The sequence below is a fragment of the Syzygium oleosum genome, unplaced genomic scaffold (genome assembly GCF_021117445.2).
Source record: "Syzygium oleosum isolate NSW1041296 unplaced genomic scaffold, Sole_v2.1 Sole_v2.16, whole genome shotgun sequence".
Lineage (NCBI taxonomy): Eukaryota > Viridiplantae > Streptophyta > Magnoliopsida > Myrtales > Myrtaceae > Syzygium > Syzygium oleosum.
The window spans coordinates 5,660,784-5,679,407 of record NW_026607500.1 but is presented as its reverse complement, the minus strand read 5'-3'; the positions used below and the strand labels follow the sequence as shown (position 1 = coordinate 5,679,407).

The 18,624-nt window shown below is 38.3% G+C and overlaps 1 protein-coding gene and 1 pseudogene across 2 annotated transcripts; both read left to right on the top strand.

Moving 5' to 3' along the window:
* The first annotated feature begins 403 nt into the window (after positions 1-403).
* LOC115663198 (aspartyl protease family protein At5g10770-like) lies at positions 404-17,568 on the top strand. 2 transcript variants are annotated; one of them, XM_056318646.1, is made up of 3 exons: positions 404-656; positions 15,914-16,327; positions 16,550-17,568. In XM_056318646.1, the coding sequence occupies exons 1-3, from the start codon at positions 485-487 to the stop codon at positions 17,377-17,379; spliced, it is 1,416 nt and encodes a 471-aa protein (XP_056174621.1). In that variant the 5' UTR covers positions 404-484; the 3' UTR covers positions 17,380-17,568. The 2 variants fall into 2 exon arrangements, with proteins under 2 accessions (XP_056174621.1, XP_030441083.2); XM_030585223.2 differs by lacking the exon at positions 404-656 and adding an exon at positions 12,634-12,914 and having other exon boundaries at positions 16,550-17,564.
* Positions 3,923-7,287, top strand: LOC115663197 (aspartyl protease family protein At5g10770-like; annotated as a pseudogene).
* Positions 17,569-18,624: the final 1,056 nt, after the last annotated feature.

Below are 18,624 nucleotides of genomic sequence, written 5' to 3'. Positions count from 1 at the left end.
AAAAAATTAATCAATTTTATGTACATAGAGTAGATAACGAGCTAATGTCGATAAACCATCATATAGGGTTTTACCCTATCGATGTTTAAATATATTTAACACGTCATAGATATTTTGCGTCAAATAAAGTCGAATTGAGAGAGCCGCGAGCTTGGCCAATAAAAACCGATCGAAAGCAGAACTCGCCCTAAACGGATTCGTTATGCTGTTGCTTATAGAAGGATCAATTAGAGGAGCAGCAGCTAATCAATCTCGTAGACGAAAACGAAACATAAGACAAATTTGAGCACAAGAGAAGCGTCAATGGAGGGGACGCGCGACCCTAATTGAAGCACCTTTGAAAATTCTGATTCACCAAACGATAACGTTTGCAAAGAGGCAGATAAGAATGGACACACAACAGCAAAAGCATTTTCTGTGACTTGTGGAGGCGACTCCATATTACTTGGAGAAAGGCAAGAAGAAGAAGAAGACAACGACGACGATGGCGGCTTCGCTGTTCTCCTCTTTCCTCATCGAGATCTTGCTTTGTGTCTCTCTCCTTTGCCTTCTGTGCTCAAACGAGAAGGCTTGTGTCGTCCATGGAGCTGATGAGATCACCCTCCCAGTCAGCTCTCTTTTCCCTTCTCTTGACTGCGAAGCTTCGACTTCCAACGGTCACCCCTCTCTCTCTCTCTCTCTCTCTCTCTCTCTCTCTCTCTCTCTCTCTCTCTCTCTCTCTCTCTCTCTCTCTCTCTCTCCTTGGAGTGTCATTAAAAGGGCAAACTTAGACTGTCAAACGGTGATATGCAAAATCGTCATTTGTGAAAACCAGAGACTACTCGTGCAATTTATTTATTTATTTTGTTGCTTAAAATTAATCTCTTTCAAAGTCAAAATAGGCTTCAACTTGTAATGCTGAGATGCTCAGTTATTCGTCTATTAATGCTTCTAATATTCAAAACGAGATGAATCATTTCTTTAACTTTGGTCCAATTGAATTGAAGAAAGTGTGTACGTTCAGCATTTTCAATTCAGAATCCACATAAATAATCTTTTAATTTCATATTCTGTTTCAATTACACATATCTAAGATAAATTGGACCTGCGCAGGTTCTTAAAGGGCTCGTCTCCTAAGGTCTCTCCCTCAAGTCTTAGGGGATATAAAGCATTCTAGGGGATATTCCATCCCTCCTAGAAAGACAAAAATCTAGGGGGGAATTGGGGGAACTTGGAATAGTCCAACTGCCGAGACATCGAACAAGGTGTGTATGCTTCTGGCAAGCTCCTAGTAGGGTTGGTCAGCAGCGGCCCCAACAAAGCAATGAACCCTAAGGTTAAGGTAACCACTATAAAACCCTAGGGGGCCGGTTACCATAATTTTCAATTCATATCTCACATTAATAATTTTTTTAATTTCATATTCTGTTTCAATTACGCATATCTAAGACAAATCATCAAATGCATTAAACCTGGATAATGGACTTCTCTAAGAGTCCGCGATGGAGAAAGTACACTTCCCATTGTAGTCTCTACTCCTTCAATTTTTTTTAAATCATCTATTTGCTTTATATATTTTAAAAAATAAGAATAATAATCTAGTGTTAAGAAGTATGGTTAATGCTGGATCACTCATTTAATAGGAACAAAAGGTACATCTCCATGATATGTTCTTACTAAGTATTAGAACTTTTTTTTAACCGGTACTCATGAAATATCCTATCATCAATCACCACATATTTTTGTGGATGTTCCACCACAAAGATTCGCGACATTAAGCCCGTCATTCATGTGGCAGAGATAATTCTCCCCAATGGTTGGGCCCAAACAGAGACACTTGTCCCTTTAATCTCTTTCTCTGATTTTTTCTTTACGGTTAGGTGGCGCTCGGGATGTTTTCGCGCACCTCGACCAGTGTACCTCCCGACGGATTCTAGAAGCCCACTCCTCCATATCTACTTAATACGTTCTGAATTTTACGCCCAAAGTCCTCAACGAAATTTGAATTCGAAATCGCAAGAAAACGAGCAAACTCCATTCTCATCTGAGCCAAAACCTTGGTGGCCTCTCTCTCTCTCTCTCTCTCTCTCTCTCTCTCTCTCTCTCTCTCCCAATTGAACTCGTGCATACAGTATTCTGCAAGTCCTTTGCTTGTCAGCCTCGTACGGAGTGTTGCCATGATAACGGCCACAAGCTGCAATTACAATGGAATAGGCAACCGGAACCTACACAGTAAAGAGACACGAAGTAAACCTGATTACATCACTTCATTACGGTGTAATCCCGTTGACATGAAATAAACCGAAGAGTGAGTCTTGCTTAAAGTTCTTCTTCTTTGCTTTTTCTTTTCCTTTGATTAGATTACAAGTAGTATTCTCACTACAAATCCGAGGAAGGGGATGTCATTTTCTAAATGATGATAGCGCGACTAAAATAACAACGAGAACGATGGTTCCGAGCAAATAATTGACATGTTTATCAAAGATCAAAGAGCATCCACATATCCTTTCGCAGAACCAATAGTTATTTCGCCCTTTATTTGTAAGGAAAATAATATTGGATGATCAATTATGTGTTCTCGAACAAATCCATATACATCAATCTACATCTCCCGATCAAAAGCTTATGTTAATAAGTTATGTGTAAACTATGACATATTAACTGTTCCAGATCACATCATTTTTCTATTGGAGGTTTCTTGTACAAGGTAGCTTGATTTAATCTATAAATGTCATGTGTAAGTTTGAATTTGAAGAAGTACATAGGTTTTTCTTCCAAAAACTACCTTTTAGAAAACACACAACCTTCATCCATGATCACGACCACCCTCCCTAAACCGGAAGCTGCGCACCTCTACACTTACCAATATGGGAATGTCAGAGATAGTGAAAAGGACAAAAACCACCAAAAATTTGAAACTATGTATATTGTGACATATTTACCCTAAACTTTTTCTGTGACACTAGAACTATCAAACTTGTACGTGTGTGATATATTTATCCTCCGTCAATGTTCTGCCAATTAGCACTGTTAAAAATCTGGTTACATGGACGTCGAACAGTAAACGGAGTTGATATGGCGCCCACATGACTTAAGTGAAACAAAAATAACTTTGTTTTGGTTAAAATATCATCTGACGGAATCTTGACGGAAGGTTAATGTGTCACATAGGTACAAGTTTGTGGTTTTCATGTCATAAGAAAAAAATTTAGGGTACATAGTGGGCGTAGTTTGGGGTTCTTAATGTCACAAAAAAAATTCAGGATAAATATGTCAGTGAACATAGTTTGGGGTTTTTCGACCAAAAAAAACATAGTTTGGGGCTTTTTATGGCCTTTTCCCCGGTGAAAAATACAAATATTCCTTTTTGCTTTTTGTGATTTTGGTAAAGTGAATGTCTATTACTTTCGTTGCAATTTGCCTTATAACCTTATCTTGTCATGACAAGGAAGTCCACTTTCGAAATGTAAATTCTAGACCCATGAATAATCCCAGAAATCTCACGTCCTGGATAAGAAACGAGTAAAAAACACGGGGAGGTTGCTCGGCCGATTCACGCACATATTTTTGTACATATTCAATTCTACAGTTTTACCTTGTTATTGTGCTAGAGTAGTACTTGGTCACTTTAGCAGTACTTCGGCTGAGAATTATGAGCAATCAATTTAATCTTTTTTTTTTCGAATATAAGATGGCCCAACATAAAGATTATATCCAGGATTAGAAACTGCCTCTGAATTCAATGGGCTGTGTAGAAAGGTCAACGTCAACCCCCAATTAGTTAGGAGAAGAGAATGAGATTGGGTCTATGAATTGCTAGTTTAGTACGGGAGTGACGTAGAGGAAGGGTATAGTTTACAGGATAGTTTGGTATCGAAAAGCTTATAAAAGGATGTGCATGTACAGTCGTTTTGTGAGTTGTGATAAAGAGCCCTTGCTGTGGGAGAAAATAGAAGATGAGAAAGATGGCTTCTTCTCTTTTGTCCGAGTTGATGAGCATTTTGCTGTGTGCTTTTGTGTTGAGCGTTCATAGCTCTTTTGAGAAGAAGGTTCATGTCCAAGGAGCTCAGATTACCGTCCCTGTCAGCTCTCTTTTTCCTTCCGTCAATTGCACAGCTTCAACTACCAATCGTCTCTCTCTCTCTCTCCGAGTATGTATCTTTGTGCTTATGTGTGTGTAAACGTGGTATTCCGTGGGACTGTTCTACAAACTTAAAAACGATGAGTGATTGACTTTTGGGTTGTGATCTGTTGAATCTATCAGTATTTACTCAAAGTATACCGATGACAACTTCGTTCAAACTAATTCTTGTAAGTTACAACAACGAGTTTGTAGGGGAATGACTCCATTTCGTTTTGCTAATCACATTGATTATGATGTACTACACCCCATCAGAGCAGATACGTGAATATTGAAGAGCCCTGAATTGAGCTGAAAGTCTTTCAAAAGTGAGCAAGACAGAGATATCAACAAGAAACTTAGGTGAAGACCTTAGGAGAGTTGAGCTACGATAAATTCAGACCTGCATGCTAAGTGAGTATGAGTTGCACCAAAGAGAAGTTAAAAGTGCACTTGTTTATCTCCCCCAATTAACCAATTGGGGTCGAGTCTCTAAGTGGACTCGACTTTAGGTTAACTTGGGATTGATCATTGTGCAGAGACCAAATATATGTACAAAGCCGATGGCAAGATCTTTTGCTTATAGCAAAGAATAATCTAAAAGGAAGGATAACGATACCGAATCTTAAGGTTGGTGGATGAAGAAACCCTAAAATATAGCATGATCATTCATGAAGCAACAGATGGTTTACTTAATAAGGAGTGTTAAACTCCAACCACATTGCAATTAATTAATTAGCTACTCATAAACATAAAATTTGATTGCTTAGATACCATGAGAGCTTTGATGAGTATTTTCAGTAGTATGCTGCCAATGAATTCTCATTCCTTGCATATGACATAGTTCTGCGCTGTAATATAATCTCTTGTTAATGCGTTTGCGACTTCCATTATTTCTTTTTCAGGGAACTCAAGCTTTAAACTAGTTCACAAGTATGGAGCATGCTCTCAGCTGTTCGATGGTGGCCCCATCAACCACACGCAGGTTCTTCTCGAAGACATGGCAAGGGTGAAATGGATCCAATCCAAGGTCTCCAACAGCGTCAGTGGTACCAGTGATTCGAAGGAGACCACCGTAAGCCTCCCAGCGAGTTACGGCCCCAGCGGCTACAGCTACTTTGTGACTGTAGGCCTTGGCACGCCGACGAAGGACCTGACCATCCTGTTCGATACGGGAAGTGCACTTACTTGGACCCAATGTGAGCCTTGCATTTTGTGTTAAATATGTCTTGAATTTTATATACTCGGTTCGGTTCATCACTTGACCCGACATATTTTTTGTTCGACCCAAAAGTAGAGAAAAATTGAGATTTAGTTCGTAACGTGGAGGGTTGGGCGGCCCAAACCAGACCAAGCGAACAAATCTTTATGGTGATCCGCCCAAGCTGGAGCAAGCGAACAAATGTCTCAGGGGGTTCGGGGGCGTAGCCCCTGAGGAAATTTTTTGGGGAGCCCTATTTATACTGCGGCTAGGTTTTTTCATTGATTAAGAGAGATTTTCGTTTTGGGAGAGATTTGTGAGCCGTGAGGTTTTGTTAAGTCGTCTTATCAACTTCTGAAAATTGTACTCTCTTTGATTAAAGTGGAATCTTGTTTTGCCTCGCCCGTGGACGTAAATCACCTTGTGATCAAACCACGTAAATCCTTGTGTTCTGTATTTATTTTTTTGCGTTTGTTTCGAACACATCGTGTCTTGCTATAGCCAGGCCCAGCCAATCTTCGACCCCTCTCAATCATCATCCTATGCCAGCATATCTTGCAACGCGTCATCTTGCACTCAGCTTCTTCTACCACAGGTAATAATTGACGGGTGTGGGTTTCATGCCCAATTAGCTTTTTAATTGGTGGTTTACAAAATTAGACATCATCAACATGTAATACTTAACAATAATGATCAATGATGTCAACGTTTGTAACTAGCCAATTGAAAGCCTTCCTCCATTCTCATAGATGGCAGAAAACATGCCCGATCAACCATGTTGGCAAGATTTTTATTTAACAGAATAAACACAAGGGTTATTACCACGAAAAATCCTAAACTGGTATACCTTTGACAAATTTATCAAAAACTAATTTTTCGACAATAAAAACCTCAAATTTGTAATTTTGTCACATGTATACCGGTTTGGATTTTTGGTGGTTAAAAAATTAATTTGGGCTAAATTTATTACAGATGTTTTACTTTAGGGTTTTTCATAGAATTAACCCCAAAAACAAAGAAGAAGACTGCTAGTTGTGAGAGGTTTCTAAAAACACGTTTAGAATCGCTTTATAAATCAGCTTTAATGATGAGCAGGTCATCAACCTAAATGTAGCGGATCCACATGCGTCTACGAGGTGACATACGTTGACCAGTCCTTCTCGGTTGGGTTCTTTGCCACGGAAACGCTGACCCTAACCCTGACGGATGTTATTACCAACTTCAAATTCGGTTGTGGTCAGAGCAACCAAGTGACCTTCAATGGGTTGGCTGGATTCCTCGGGCTCGCCCGAGACCCAATATCGATCGTAGGACAAACTGCGACCAAGTATGGCCAATACTTCTCATACTGCCTCCCTCCTTCTACTAGCTCCATAGGGTACGTGACTTTTGGTAAGGGCACGGTCACATCTCCCTCGTAGAGCTTCACGCCGATGGTGACGATCCGACAGAATCCACTCTTCTACGGCATCGACATAATAGGAATCAGCGTAGGAAGGAACCCACTTTCCATACTGTCAACCGTGTTTTCCAATGCCAGCACAATCATAGACTCGGGGACCACGTTCGCACGTTCGCCTCCTATTGCGTACAATGCCCTCCGGTTGGCATTCCAACAGGCAATGGCGAACTACAAGCGTGCGCCTCCATTTTTGCGGTTGGACACTTGCTACGACCATAGTGGGGTTAGTAACTTAATCTTCCCAGTGATCACGTTCTCCTTCAGCGGGCCAATTAATGTGGATTTGGACGTGAGCGGGACATTTTACGGGGTGAGTGCGTCGCAAGTTTGCCTAGCATTCGTGCCCAACAGCGCAGACACCGACCTCGGCATCTACGGCAACATACAACAGAGGACATTTGAGGTGGTCTATGATGTGCCCGGAGGACAAATTGGGTTTGGCGCCAAGGGTTGTTCCTAAGATGGGCACGGTCCACTTGGGTTGCATTTGGAGTTCTCGGAAGGACAAGGAATCATTTGAGGGTGTGCTTTGGTAGTACTTGGTTGGTTTGAAGAATAATAACGAATGTCGTTCTCCTTGTCACTTCAAGTCCGAAAACGCTACTATCATGATTTTGTGATATAGTAACTTTTATGAGTGTTTGTTGTCCATTTGAAAGAATACATAAAACATTACGTCGGTTTTCATGAAATCCACGTAACCATGTTTTACATAAATATTTGGAAAATCTAAGTACACTGTTGTTCTATCGTATTTGAATTAGAATTTTCGCGATTAGGAATGCCTGATTTTCAGGAATTCTTCTTCTTTGGCTAGGGGGACCACGCTCGAATTCTTTGGAGAAGACTGGTGGGCGAAATAATCCCTTTTGTGAGGTGGCGCTCGCACTTATCGTGGATCCTCCTAACATTTTTTTCTTTTTTATAAAAACGTTTTTCATGCTATCTTTCCTTTTTATTATCTAAGATATGTAAAGCAAGTGATCATACGCAAATGTCTCAAACAAGCACAATATCTAACCAGATAAATCAAATAAGAGACGGGGAAGTAAAGAATCCGAGCAGTGTCGAGCAAAATTAAACACAGCCTTGTTAATTTATTAGGCCCCGGAATAGGACCCACGAGCTATAAATGGAAACTTGATATTAAATCTATATTTAGAAATGAAAGTTAATATGCAAATATAAAGTGCTAAAAATATTTACTAAATAAATTTATTCCTAAAATGAACTATTTAATGTGGAAATAATCTAATTAATACAATCTAAAGTGTAATTCAATATTGAGAGAATGAATCTACATGTGAATATGAATTTTTCCTTAAGGCTACGTTTGGTAGTCAAAATAAAAGTTAAGATATTTTTTGTCCCATCCTATCATGTGTTGGTTGTTGTCCAAGACAGGATAAAGCCGGATATAGAAGAGATAAAACTAAGATTAAAAAGTTTTAAGTGAGGAGTGGGATAAGGATAGATATGATTTCTTATATTTCAAATATAAAAGTTAATTTTTTGAAAAACCCTCTTCTCTCCTTCTCTTTCTCCTTCGTAGCTTTGGTTCACATGGAAGTTTCACTGCCCCTTCGTAACTCTTTGGTTCACATAGAAGCTTCATGAAAGCAGGAAGAGAGTCAAACCACTATAGATTTTAGAATCGCAATAGTGAATGATCATCCTTTCTCTCTTACTAGATCTACATTCTTCGGTTCATCTACCTTGTCGATGTAATTATAGCCTGTTTACATTTCTTGTCATTGATCATGTAGTTTGGAATGTTGCAATAAACTCCTTTACTGTTTAAGGTTTAGATGTATAATAATCAAGAATTAATTGCTAGAAGTTGTCTCCGTTTGTGCATATCCAGTTTTCTACATTGGTGAGTCGTGAGAGATTCTTACCATTTTCATTTGTTCATTTTTGGGTTCTCTAGTAGTGAATGGTGAGAAAGAGTTGACAATACTTTTTGTTAGTGCATTTCCAACAATAGCCATGGATTGATTCAGTAAGAATCTTACCATTTTAATTCTAGGATTTTGGATGATTTTGCTATTATTTTACCTGGCAGTTTGTACATAATGTTTCTATTTATTTCCTCATAGGGATCACAATAATAATTAAGAATAATACTTGCATGGGCAACATATCAGGGTATATTTGTCATTCACACTGATATGCAGTTCTTACCAAATAATGGACATGATAGGATATAAAAATATTCGACTTTATTATGCAATTAATCAAACAGTGGACATGACATAGCAAAATTCTCGTATTCATATCCTAATCCTATCAAGTTCTATCTTAGCTAGAAATCCAAACGACCAAACACATGCATTCTTGAACTTTTTTTTTTTTAACTTGTTTATGAGGATGAAACCCAAATATCCTAAATATGCACGAAAACATTTATTCATGGAAACTCTAATTTTCTAATATAGCATTATCATTCTGACCAAAAAAAATTATAGCATTATCATAATGCAAATAAAACATGAGATTCTATCTTAATATCCAGAATATGCAAACTTGAACACTCTATGCAATGATCGATTAGATACAATTTAGATGCAATTCTAATATACTTTTTTTCGTCTTTTCTTTATTTTATTTTTTTACGTTATTTCTTAATAAAGCAATTAAAACCCGAAAATTGACCATATGGCGAAGTAATCATGAAAAATAACTTGTATGCATAAATCAAACTATATGCTCAATTAATATGTAATACAATGATGGATTTCATGAAAACTAGCACAAGGGATCAACCTCATTCCTCTTGGATTTTCAACCTTAAATTTCCTGCAAGAACGGAGTTAGTGCAAACCTGAAAATAATGAAAACAAAGCAACATAATGTTGGAAATTGAAGTAAAATTGATCTAAACATGAAATCAACATGTAAATCACATGGACACTATGCGAAATCAACATGGAGGAATTATGACATACTTCTATACTAATTGGAACTTATGAATGCCCAAAATAACTACTTATTAAACACCAAATCTTTGTTTTCCGCCACACCGGTTCAGACCAAAAAGTGATGTTGTTTAGTGATATGAACTCCTTCATGCCAAGACTACTAACAAAACCGAACCTAATACTTGTATGCGTCAAAAGATTATGCAAATCAAGTGAACAAAGAGGGGAAATCCATGGGGATTAACTTAGCACAAAACCATATATTCTTGTGTGAAGAACAATGCATAATCATAAACTAACCTTTGAAATCTTTCGACTTGACCCCTAGATCATAGGGCTAATGATGTCAGGATCAGATGACCCATATCCAAAGAAGATACTTTATGATAAGAATGTCAGATTTGGATAAATTGGCTATTGATTGAAGACTCTTGACTAATACTATCTAATTGCACCCTCTGATTGGGTTTTTTATGCAAGTCAATTGAGAAATCCTTAATAAAAAGTGAAGTGCCTACAAACGGTTTGTTTCATTTTATTATCAAAGAACTATATCGATTTACATGAATATTCGATAGCATTATTTACTCATAGTGATTGATGCGAGCTCTATTCTATGATGATTAAAAATCATGTTTTAATTTGTTTACTAATTGCTAATCCTTTTGAATTGATTTAGATGAACAGACAACTCTGTTTTTCTTGTAGGTTAGTTCATTTTTCAATGGGAAGCATTCTTTAATCTATTGTAATAAAGTTTCGAGGAACGACAGACGTGCTTGAATTATATTTGGGATGCTACTAAGCTAAGGAAATATACAAAGATGATCATATATCCTTAAGGTTGGTGCACTTGGTTGACGAGTTGGAGAATTTCCGGCTCGGAAACTAGAGGTTACTTGTTTGAATCCCATCAACTGCGTGCAAATTGTTTTAGGTTAAAGGTTTCGACTTAGCTAAATTATGAGGCGTGCAGAGTGTTTCATCGCCCTGCAAAGTGTTTCATCGACCTGCTCATACCTTAAATTATAAAAATGAAAGAGATGATAATGTAATTATCACTAGTGTGTTACTAGATAATAACATATCACGTGGGTTATTGATAATTTCTTTCTTTTGTTGTAAATATGATAAAGGGATAAATATCCTCTTATTGCTTGGAAAGTTCGCTTCTCTCTTCATGAAAATGAGATCTATTATTGCTCATAAGTATAATTATCTAGGTTCTTGTTGATTGTTAAAACTCTAAAAGTAAATATACATCTGTATGATTTTTCTTATTAATTTAAATGATGTTCATTTTCATTTCTTCGATGGGTGTTATATTCGCCCCTCTTCCTAAAGATTCATTTCGTTTCTTTATAAATATAGATGATTTCTAAATCGGTGCAATTTGATGGATATGGAATAGAATTTTGATTCGTATTGTCGGTAGAAGATTGAACATTTTATGTCCTCTTTTTTGAGTGGCAATCATAACTCTAATTAGATCTTCAGTTCCAACCCAAAAATGATGGGAAAATTTTTTGATTCTTTATTCTGCAATTGAGCTTGTCTAAAGAACTAGAAATGCAAGGCATGACTAATAGAACTAAGCGATTTGGATTCGATCCTATGATTTTTCATATGAATATTCATATCAAGACTAGCTGATCTCTCCTAGAGAAGCTAACGAAATCAATGCGGTTGCCAATCAGAACCATTACTTCGGGGTCAATTAGTGGTAACTCTCACTCTCGTGAACCAACCAATTGCACTACTAACTTGACTCGGGGGGAATCAGCCAATGACTTGACCCATCAAACAAGGAAAAAGGAATCCACGACAAGACGACCTGTCGCTACTTCTGTGCCCTGGCGAGTACTTCACATGAAACCCTTTCGACACCGCACCTTAAACATAAGCAAATCAACATCCTAGGAGTAGGAGCCCGTGAAGTGAAAAGGAGATGGGAAAACAAGGAAAATGAGAGAGATGACACCGACAAGTGACGACACATGACACGCGATGTCAAGTCCACTTTCAGAGACTATTCTTCCCAAGAATCTACGCACGAAAATGAAAATAGTGTGGGAAGAAGGATCTGTACTAAACATATCAGAACTGTAATGATCAAATGTGTATTTGGAGATAAATAAAAATATTAATATTACAAAAAATCTCAAATTGATTTTTTGACCACTAAAATTCTCAAAGGGATACATTTGTGACAAATTTACCTTCCGTTAGTTTCCGTTAAATTAGATTAATACAATAAAAATATACAAACCGGTACACCGGTAAGAAATGGAGGTAAGATCCCAAATTGGTACACCCGTTAACTGTCACTTGTCATCCCCAGCAATTTAACGGTAAAATTTATCAGAAACTAATAGTGCGAAAATTTATCACATGAGTATCAATTTTTTATTTTTCGTGATATTAAATCTAAATAAAACGTGACCACGTTTCTATATGGTGTCCATTGTGCAAAAGTTGGTATTCTAGTCCAACCACAAGAGTCATGGATCATATGGGATGAAAAAGAACAAGCTGGAGTACTTCATGACCGCGAGATAAAATCTGTAGTTTTGAAACCAATCAATTTCATGTACATAGAGTAGCTAACGAGCTAACATCGATAAACCATCATATAGAGTTTTACCCAGTTGGTATTTAAATATATTTAACACGTCATTGGTATTTCGTGTTAAATAAAGTCGAATTGCGAGAGCCGCGAGATTGGCCAATAAGAACCGATCCAAATCGGAACTCGCCCCGAACGGATCCAAACCATTGCTTATAGAAGGATCAATCGGAGAGCAGCAACTAATCAATCTGGACCCGCCGCAGACGAAAACGAAACGAAAGACAAGTTTGAGCACGAGAGACGCGTTAATGGAGGGGACGTGGGACCCTAATTGAAGCACTTTCGGAAAACTCTGATTTACCAAACGATAACGTCTGCAAAGAGGCAGATGAGAATGGACACACAACAGCAAAAGCATTCTTTGTGACTTGTGGAGGCGGTTCCATATCACTTGGAGAAAGGGAAGAAGAAGAAGAAGACGACGACGAAGATGGCAGCTTCGCCGCACTCCTCTTTCCTCATCGAGATCCTGCTCTGTGTCTCTCTCCTTTGCCTTTTGTGCTCAAACGAGAAGGGCTGCGTCGTCCATGGAGCTGATGAGATCACCCTCCCAGTCAGCTCTCTTTTCCCTTCTCCCGACTGCAAAGCTTCAACTTCCAACGGTCACCTCTCTCTCTCTCTCTCTCTCTCTCCGCATGGCGTGTCATTAAAAGGGAAAACTTAGATTGTCAAATGGTGATATGCAAAATCGTGATTTGTGAAAACCAGAGACTACTCGTGCAATTTATTTATTTATTTTGTTGCTTAAAATTAAGCTCTTTCAAAGTCAAAATAGGCTTCGACGTGTAATGCTGAGACGCTCAGTTATTCATCTATTAATGCTTCTAATATTCAAAACGAGATCATTTCTTTAACTTTGGTCTAATTGAATTGAAGAAAGTGTGTACGTTCAGCATTTTCAATTTAGAATCCACATAAATAATATTTTAATTTCATATTCTGTTTCAATTTCGCATATCTAAGATAAATTGGACCTGAGCAGGTCCTTAAATGGCTCATCTCCTAAGGTCTCTCTCTTAGGTCTTAGGGGATGTAAAGCATTCTAGGGGATATTCCATCCCTCCTGGGGAAGACAAAAATCCAAGGGGGAATTGGGGAACTTGGGATTGTCCGACCGCTGGGACATTAAATAAGGTGTGTATGCTGCCCACCAATTCCTAGTAGGGTTGGTCGGCAGCAGCACCAAGGAAGCAGTGAACCCTAGGGTTAAGGTAACTACTATAAAACCCTAGGGGAGAGTCCCCCGGTTACCTTAATTTTCAATTCAAATCCCACATATATAATCTTTTAATTTCATATTCTGTTACAATTACGCATATCTAAGACAAATCATCGAATGCATTAAACCTGGATAATGGACTTCTCGAAGAGTCCGCAAAGGAGAACATACACTTCCCATCATAGTCTCTACTCCTTCAATTTTTTTTAAATCATCTATTTGCTTTATATAATTTTTATAAAAAAATTAATAATCTAGTGTTAAGAAGCATGGTTAATGCTGGACCACTCATTTAATAGGAACAAAAGGTACATCTCCACGATCTGTTCTTACTACGGCTCTATTTGTTTCGTGAAAAAGAAATTGATTTGAAGTATATTTTTCTAAAAATGATCGCTTACATCGTTCCACGAAAATATTTAGACATAAATTGTTATCGATAAAGAAAATATTTTTTATTAACTAACAAGTGATCATTTTTAGGCAAATCATTTATTTTCCGAGAAACAAATAGAGCTAGTACTCATAAAATCCCTATCATCATCACATATTTTTGCGGTTGTTCTACCACAAAGATTCGTGAGATTAAGCCCGCATAATTCCCCACAACGGTTGGGCCCAAAAATAAAACTTTTCCCTTTAATCTCTCTCTCTCTGCAATTTTTTTATTTTTTTTTTACGGTTAGGTGGTGCTCGGGATGTTTTTGCGCACCTCAACTAGTGCACCTCTCAACAAATTTTAAAAGCCCGCTTCTCCATGTTGATTTAATACATTTTGAATTTTACGTCTGAAGTTCTCAACGAAATCTGAATTCAAAATCACAACAAAATGAGCAAACTCCATTCTCATCCGAGCCAAAACCATGGTGGCCTCTCTCTCTCTCTCTTTCTCGAATTGAACTGGTGCATACAGTATTCTGCAAGTCCTTTGAGTGCAGCTTGTCAGCCTCGTATGGAGTGGTGCTATGATAACGGCCACAAGCTGCAATTACAATGGGAATAGGCAACCGAAGCAAATTTTGAGTAGAATCTCAAATAGAAAATGTTCAGATTTTGGACCACATTCATTTCTTCCGGAAAGAAATTGAAACCAACAAGAAGGGAATATAATTACTGCATGTGAACTTTTTTTATACACTCTGAATAATCACTTGAATGTAAGACTTAAATTCTTTTTATAGTGTACTCTCGATGCATTTCCACCTATTATAGATACAAGGAAAGTCAAATTAGCAACCGCACATGCAATTTTACCTAATTTAATTGGGGATTAATATCACGAAAAATCCCAAACTGGTATACTTATGATAAATTTACCCAAAACTATTTTTTTAACCACCAAAAACCTTAAACCGGTACACCTAAGATAATTTTACCCCAAATTAATTTTTTGACCACCAAAAACCCGAAATTAGTAAATTTTTCACAAATTTACCCTCCGTTAAATCGGAATAATTCCATGAAAAATCACAAATTGGTAAACCTATGACAAACTAAAGGTAAAATCCCAAACTAGTACACTCATCAGCTGCTACGTGTCCTCCAACTCAGAAATTTGACGGTAAAACTTAAAGAAAACTAATGGAAGGTAAAATTGTCACAAGTGTACCAGTTTGGAATTTTTTGTGGTCAAAAAATTAGTTTGGTATAAATTTATTACAAGTGTACCAGTTTTGGATTTTTTGTAGTATTAACCCTTTAATTGGATTGTGGAGAGTTACCCAACGAGCGAAAATTTAGACATTACAATGTGTCTCATACATATTAAGTTATCATTTTCTCGAAATTTTATCTGTCTCTTTTGACTATGATTGGACAATGATAAGCATTACTTGCCTAGGATGTAGAAATAATCTCCTTATATATTTATGAATTTTTACTTTCTACACGAAAATTAATATACTAACACATATCCGAGATTTTATTTTGACAATTGTGTTCACTTTGTTAAATGATGGATATTTTTCTTGCACCACTTCAAATGTGAAAAATATTTTACATTGGGGACGTTGCTAATAAGAATCCTACATTCATTTTGTCTTGCAATAAAGAAATAGAAACCTATTTTTAGATTGAATGTAAAAATATTTTAAACGGATGATGTTGATTTATTTAATAAAGAAATAGAAACCTATTTGTCTTACAATAATGTGCGATTTCTATTCATTTATTTTTATTTTGGTTGATTTATTATATTTTCTAATTAAAAAATTCCCACTTGGTGGACCCATCAAATGGGATTAAAGATAACAACATGGTCTTTGAAAATTACAAGATGTATCATTTTTTCAATAATGCACATTATGATTTATCTACACCGATTTATAAATCTTTGTTAATCGAAAGCCCTTCATATTAATCAAATTCTCATTCTTCTTGCAGCAAACTCAACCTTGAAGCTGGTTCACAAGCACGGTCCATGCTCTCCCCTTTTCAACGGCGAACCGGTGAACCACACCCAATTTCTGCTTGAAGACATTGCGAGAGCAAAGTGGATTCGATCCAAATTATCTGGCACTAACGCCGCGGACAACCTAAAAGACTCGGCCGTCAGCATCCAGGCCAAGTACGGTCCTGGCGGAGGGAGCTACCTGGTAACGATAGGACTCGGCACGCCGAAGAAGGACCTGACCCTCTTGTTCGACACCGGAAGTGCACTCACGTGGACCCAGTGCGAGCCCTGCATCGTGTCTTGCTATACCCAAACCGAGCCAATCTTTGACCCCTCTCAGTCCTCGTCCTATGCCAATATCTCTTGCTCTTCTCCATCTTGCTCGCAGCTTCCTTCTGGGACTGGTAATTAACTAAACCTCAATTTTAATTCCGGGGTATTCCAATTAAATCTCTATATGTTGAACTAAATAATATTCAAGCACTGAGTTTAGTCTCGACGTTATTTCATAAAGCAATTTTATAGATCAATAAAACGGAGGGTAAATCCTACTAAAATGGACAAAAGACTAGTTAGGAGGTTTTCTTCATCTCGATTGTAATTTCATGTTGCTCCATGGTATGCAGCTCAACGACCTCGCTGCAGCGGTTCGACATGCGTTTACGAATCACGGTATGGTGACCAGGAGTCCTTCACCATCGGCTTCTTTGCAACAGAAACACTGACCTTATCACCAACGGATGCAATCTCCGGTTTTGAATTCGGGTGCGGTCAGAACAATAGAGGGCGATTCACGGGATTTGCCGGATTGTTGGGGCTCGCCCGGGACCGGATTTCACTCTTAGAACAAAGCGCTACCAAATACGGTCGATCATTCTCGTATTGCCTCCCCCCTTTGACAAGCTCCACGGGGTACTTAACCTTTGGCAAGGGCAACGGGGCATCCACCTCAGTCCGCTTCACGCCAATATCAACGGTCTCACAGAGTTCAATCTTCTACGGCATCAACATAATAGGAATCAGTGTCGGAGGCAAACCGCTCCCTATACCGTCGACCGTGTTCTCAAATTCTGGCACGATCATTGACTCGGGAACCACAATCACGCAATTGCCCCCGACTGCGTACAGCGCCCTTCGCTCGGCCTTCCAGCAGGCGATGTCAAAGTACAAGATGTCAGCTCCGGCTTCTCCCTTCGACACTTGCTACGACTTGAGCGGGTCCACCATGGTCACTGTCCCGGTGATCACATTCTCCTTCAACGGACCAATTGACGTCGACTTGGACCCCAGCGGTGTGTTGTTTCCCGTGAATCCATCAAAAATGTGCCTAGCGTTTGCATCGAGCCCGGCCGACTCGGATCTCAGCATCTACGGGAACATACAGCAGAGGTCATTTGAGGTGGTGTATGATGTGGCTGGAGGGCAGATTGGTTTCGGCGCAAAAGGTTGTTCCTAAGCATTGTCCTGTAGCTTCCATGGCAAAAGCGCGCAAAGCGATTTGCTTGTTTAGTGTACTTAAATAAATTGCCAGAAACTTGAATCAAGGCAAGCAATGTGTATCATTGTGTACTATAAAAACTACGTTTGAACGTTAACGAATTGCTATCTACAGAAGAAGAAGAAGGCGGGGGGGAGATTGATAGATGCATGTCCCAACGAGAATGGGAACAATATCAAAAAAATCATAAACCTATTATACTTTTGCTAATTTAGTCCTAAACCTTTTAATTGTGCCTACTGAGTTCTAAACATTTTCATGTTTTGCCAATTCAGTCCATCTGGCCAATTGGCCGGAAATTACTGACATGGATGTCATCCGTCTCGCGTGGCACAGCCGGTGCTAACGTTGACATTTTTAAAATAATATTTTCATTGGTAAAACGTGAAAAATGTTTAGGACTTAATTGGCAAAATGAAAAGGTTTAATACCGAATTGAAAAAAATGCAATGAGTTTATGATTTTTTTGGTAATTTTTCCTAATGAGAATTGCAATTTGTTAACTATAGAAAGGACAAAGATTTGCTAACAACTTTCTTAACTTACCAAAAAAAAAAGATTTGCTAACAACAGCGATGAAGGTCAGTTTTCTAGATTAAATGACATGACGTGGTCCGCTCAAAAATCATCTCTGTCGAATCGTGGACAAGTGATGAATAAACACCATAATTCACAAAACACGACTTGATGTAGCACGTGGAAATTTTGCAAATCGGGAGTCACTAACCATAGGCGCCCCAGTTCTTTAGGATCTTCGCAAATTCAAGGTTCGAGTAATCTATAATATGCAATAGGGATATGTTTACTAAAAATCCTAAAACTTACCACGAAAGTGTAATTGAGTAATAAAACTTGCAAAAAGTGCAATCAAGTTCTAAAACTTGTCAAGTTGGTTTGATCGAATCCTAAAGTTAACACCATCAAACTAGGCTAATGGAAAATGCTAATGTATCTTATTTTATTATTTTTTTGAGACACGTGGCAATGATGTGGCATCCAACAAGCGCCACATCAGAAAAAAAATTAAAAACTACAAATTAAATTAGATAAAAAAGCTAAAAGTAAAAAAAAAAAAGAGGTGAAGAGGCACAACCGGCGGCTGTGGCTAAGCCCTTGCCGTCGCCGGTGGCCGCCGCCACAGCTGCCAGGAAGGGCCGACGGAGGTCGCCTGGGCCTTCCTGAAGCCCGGCGACCCTCGACAAG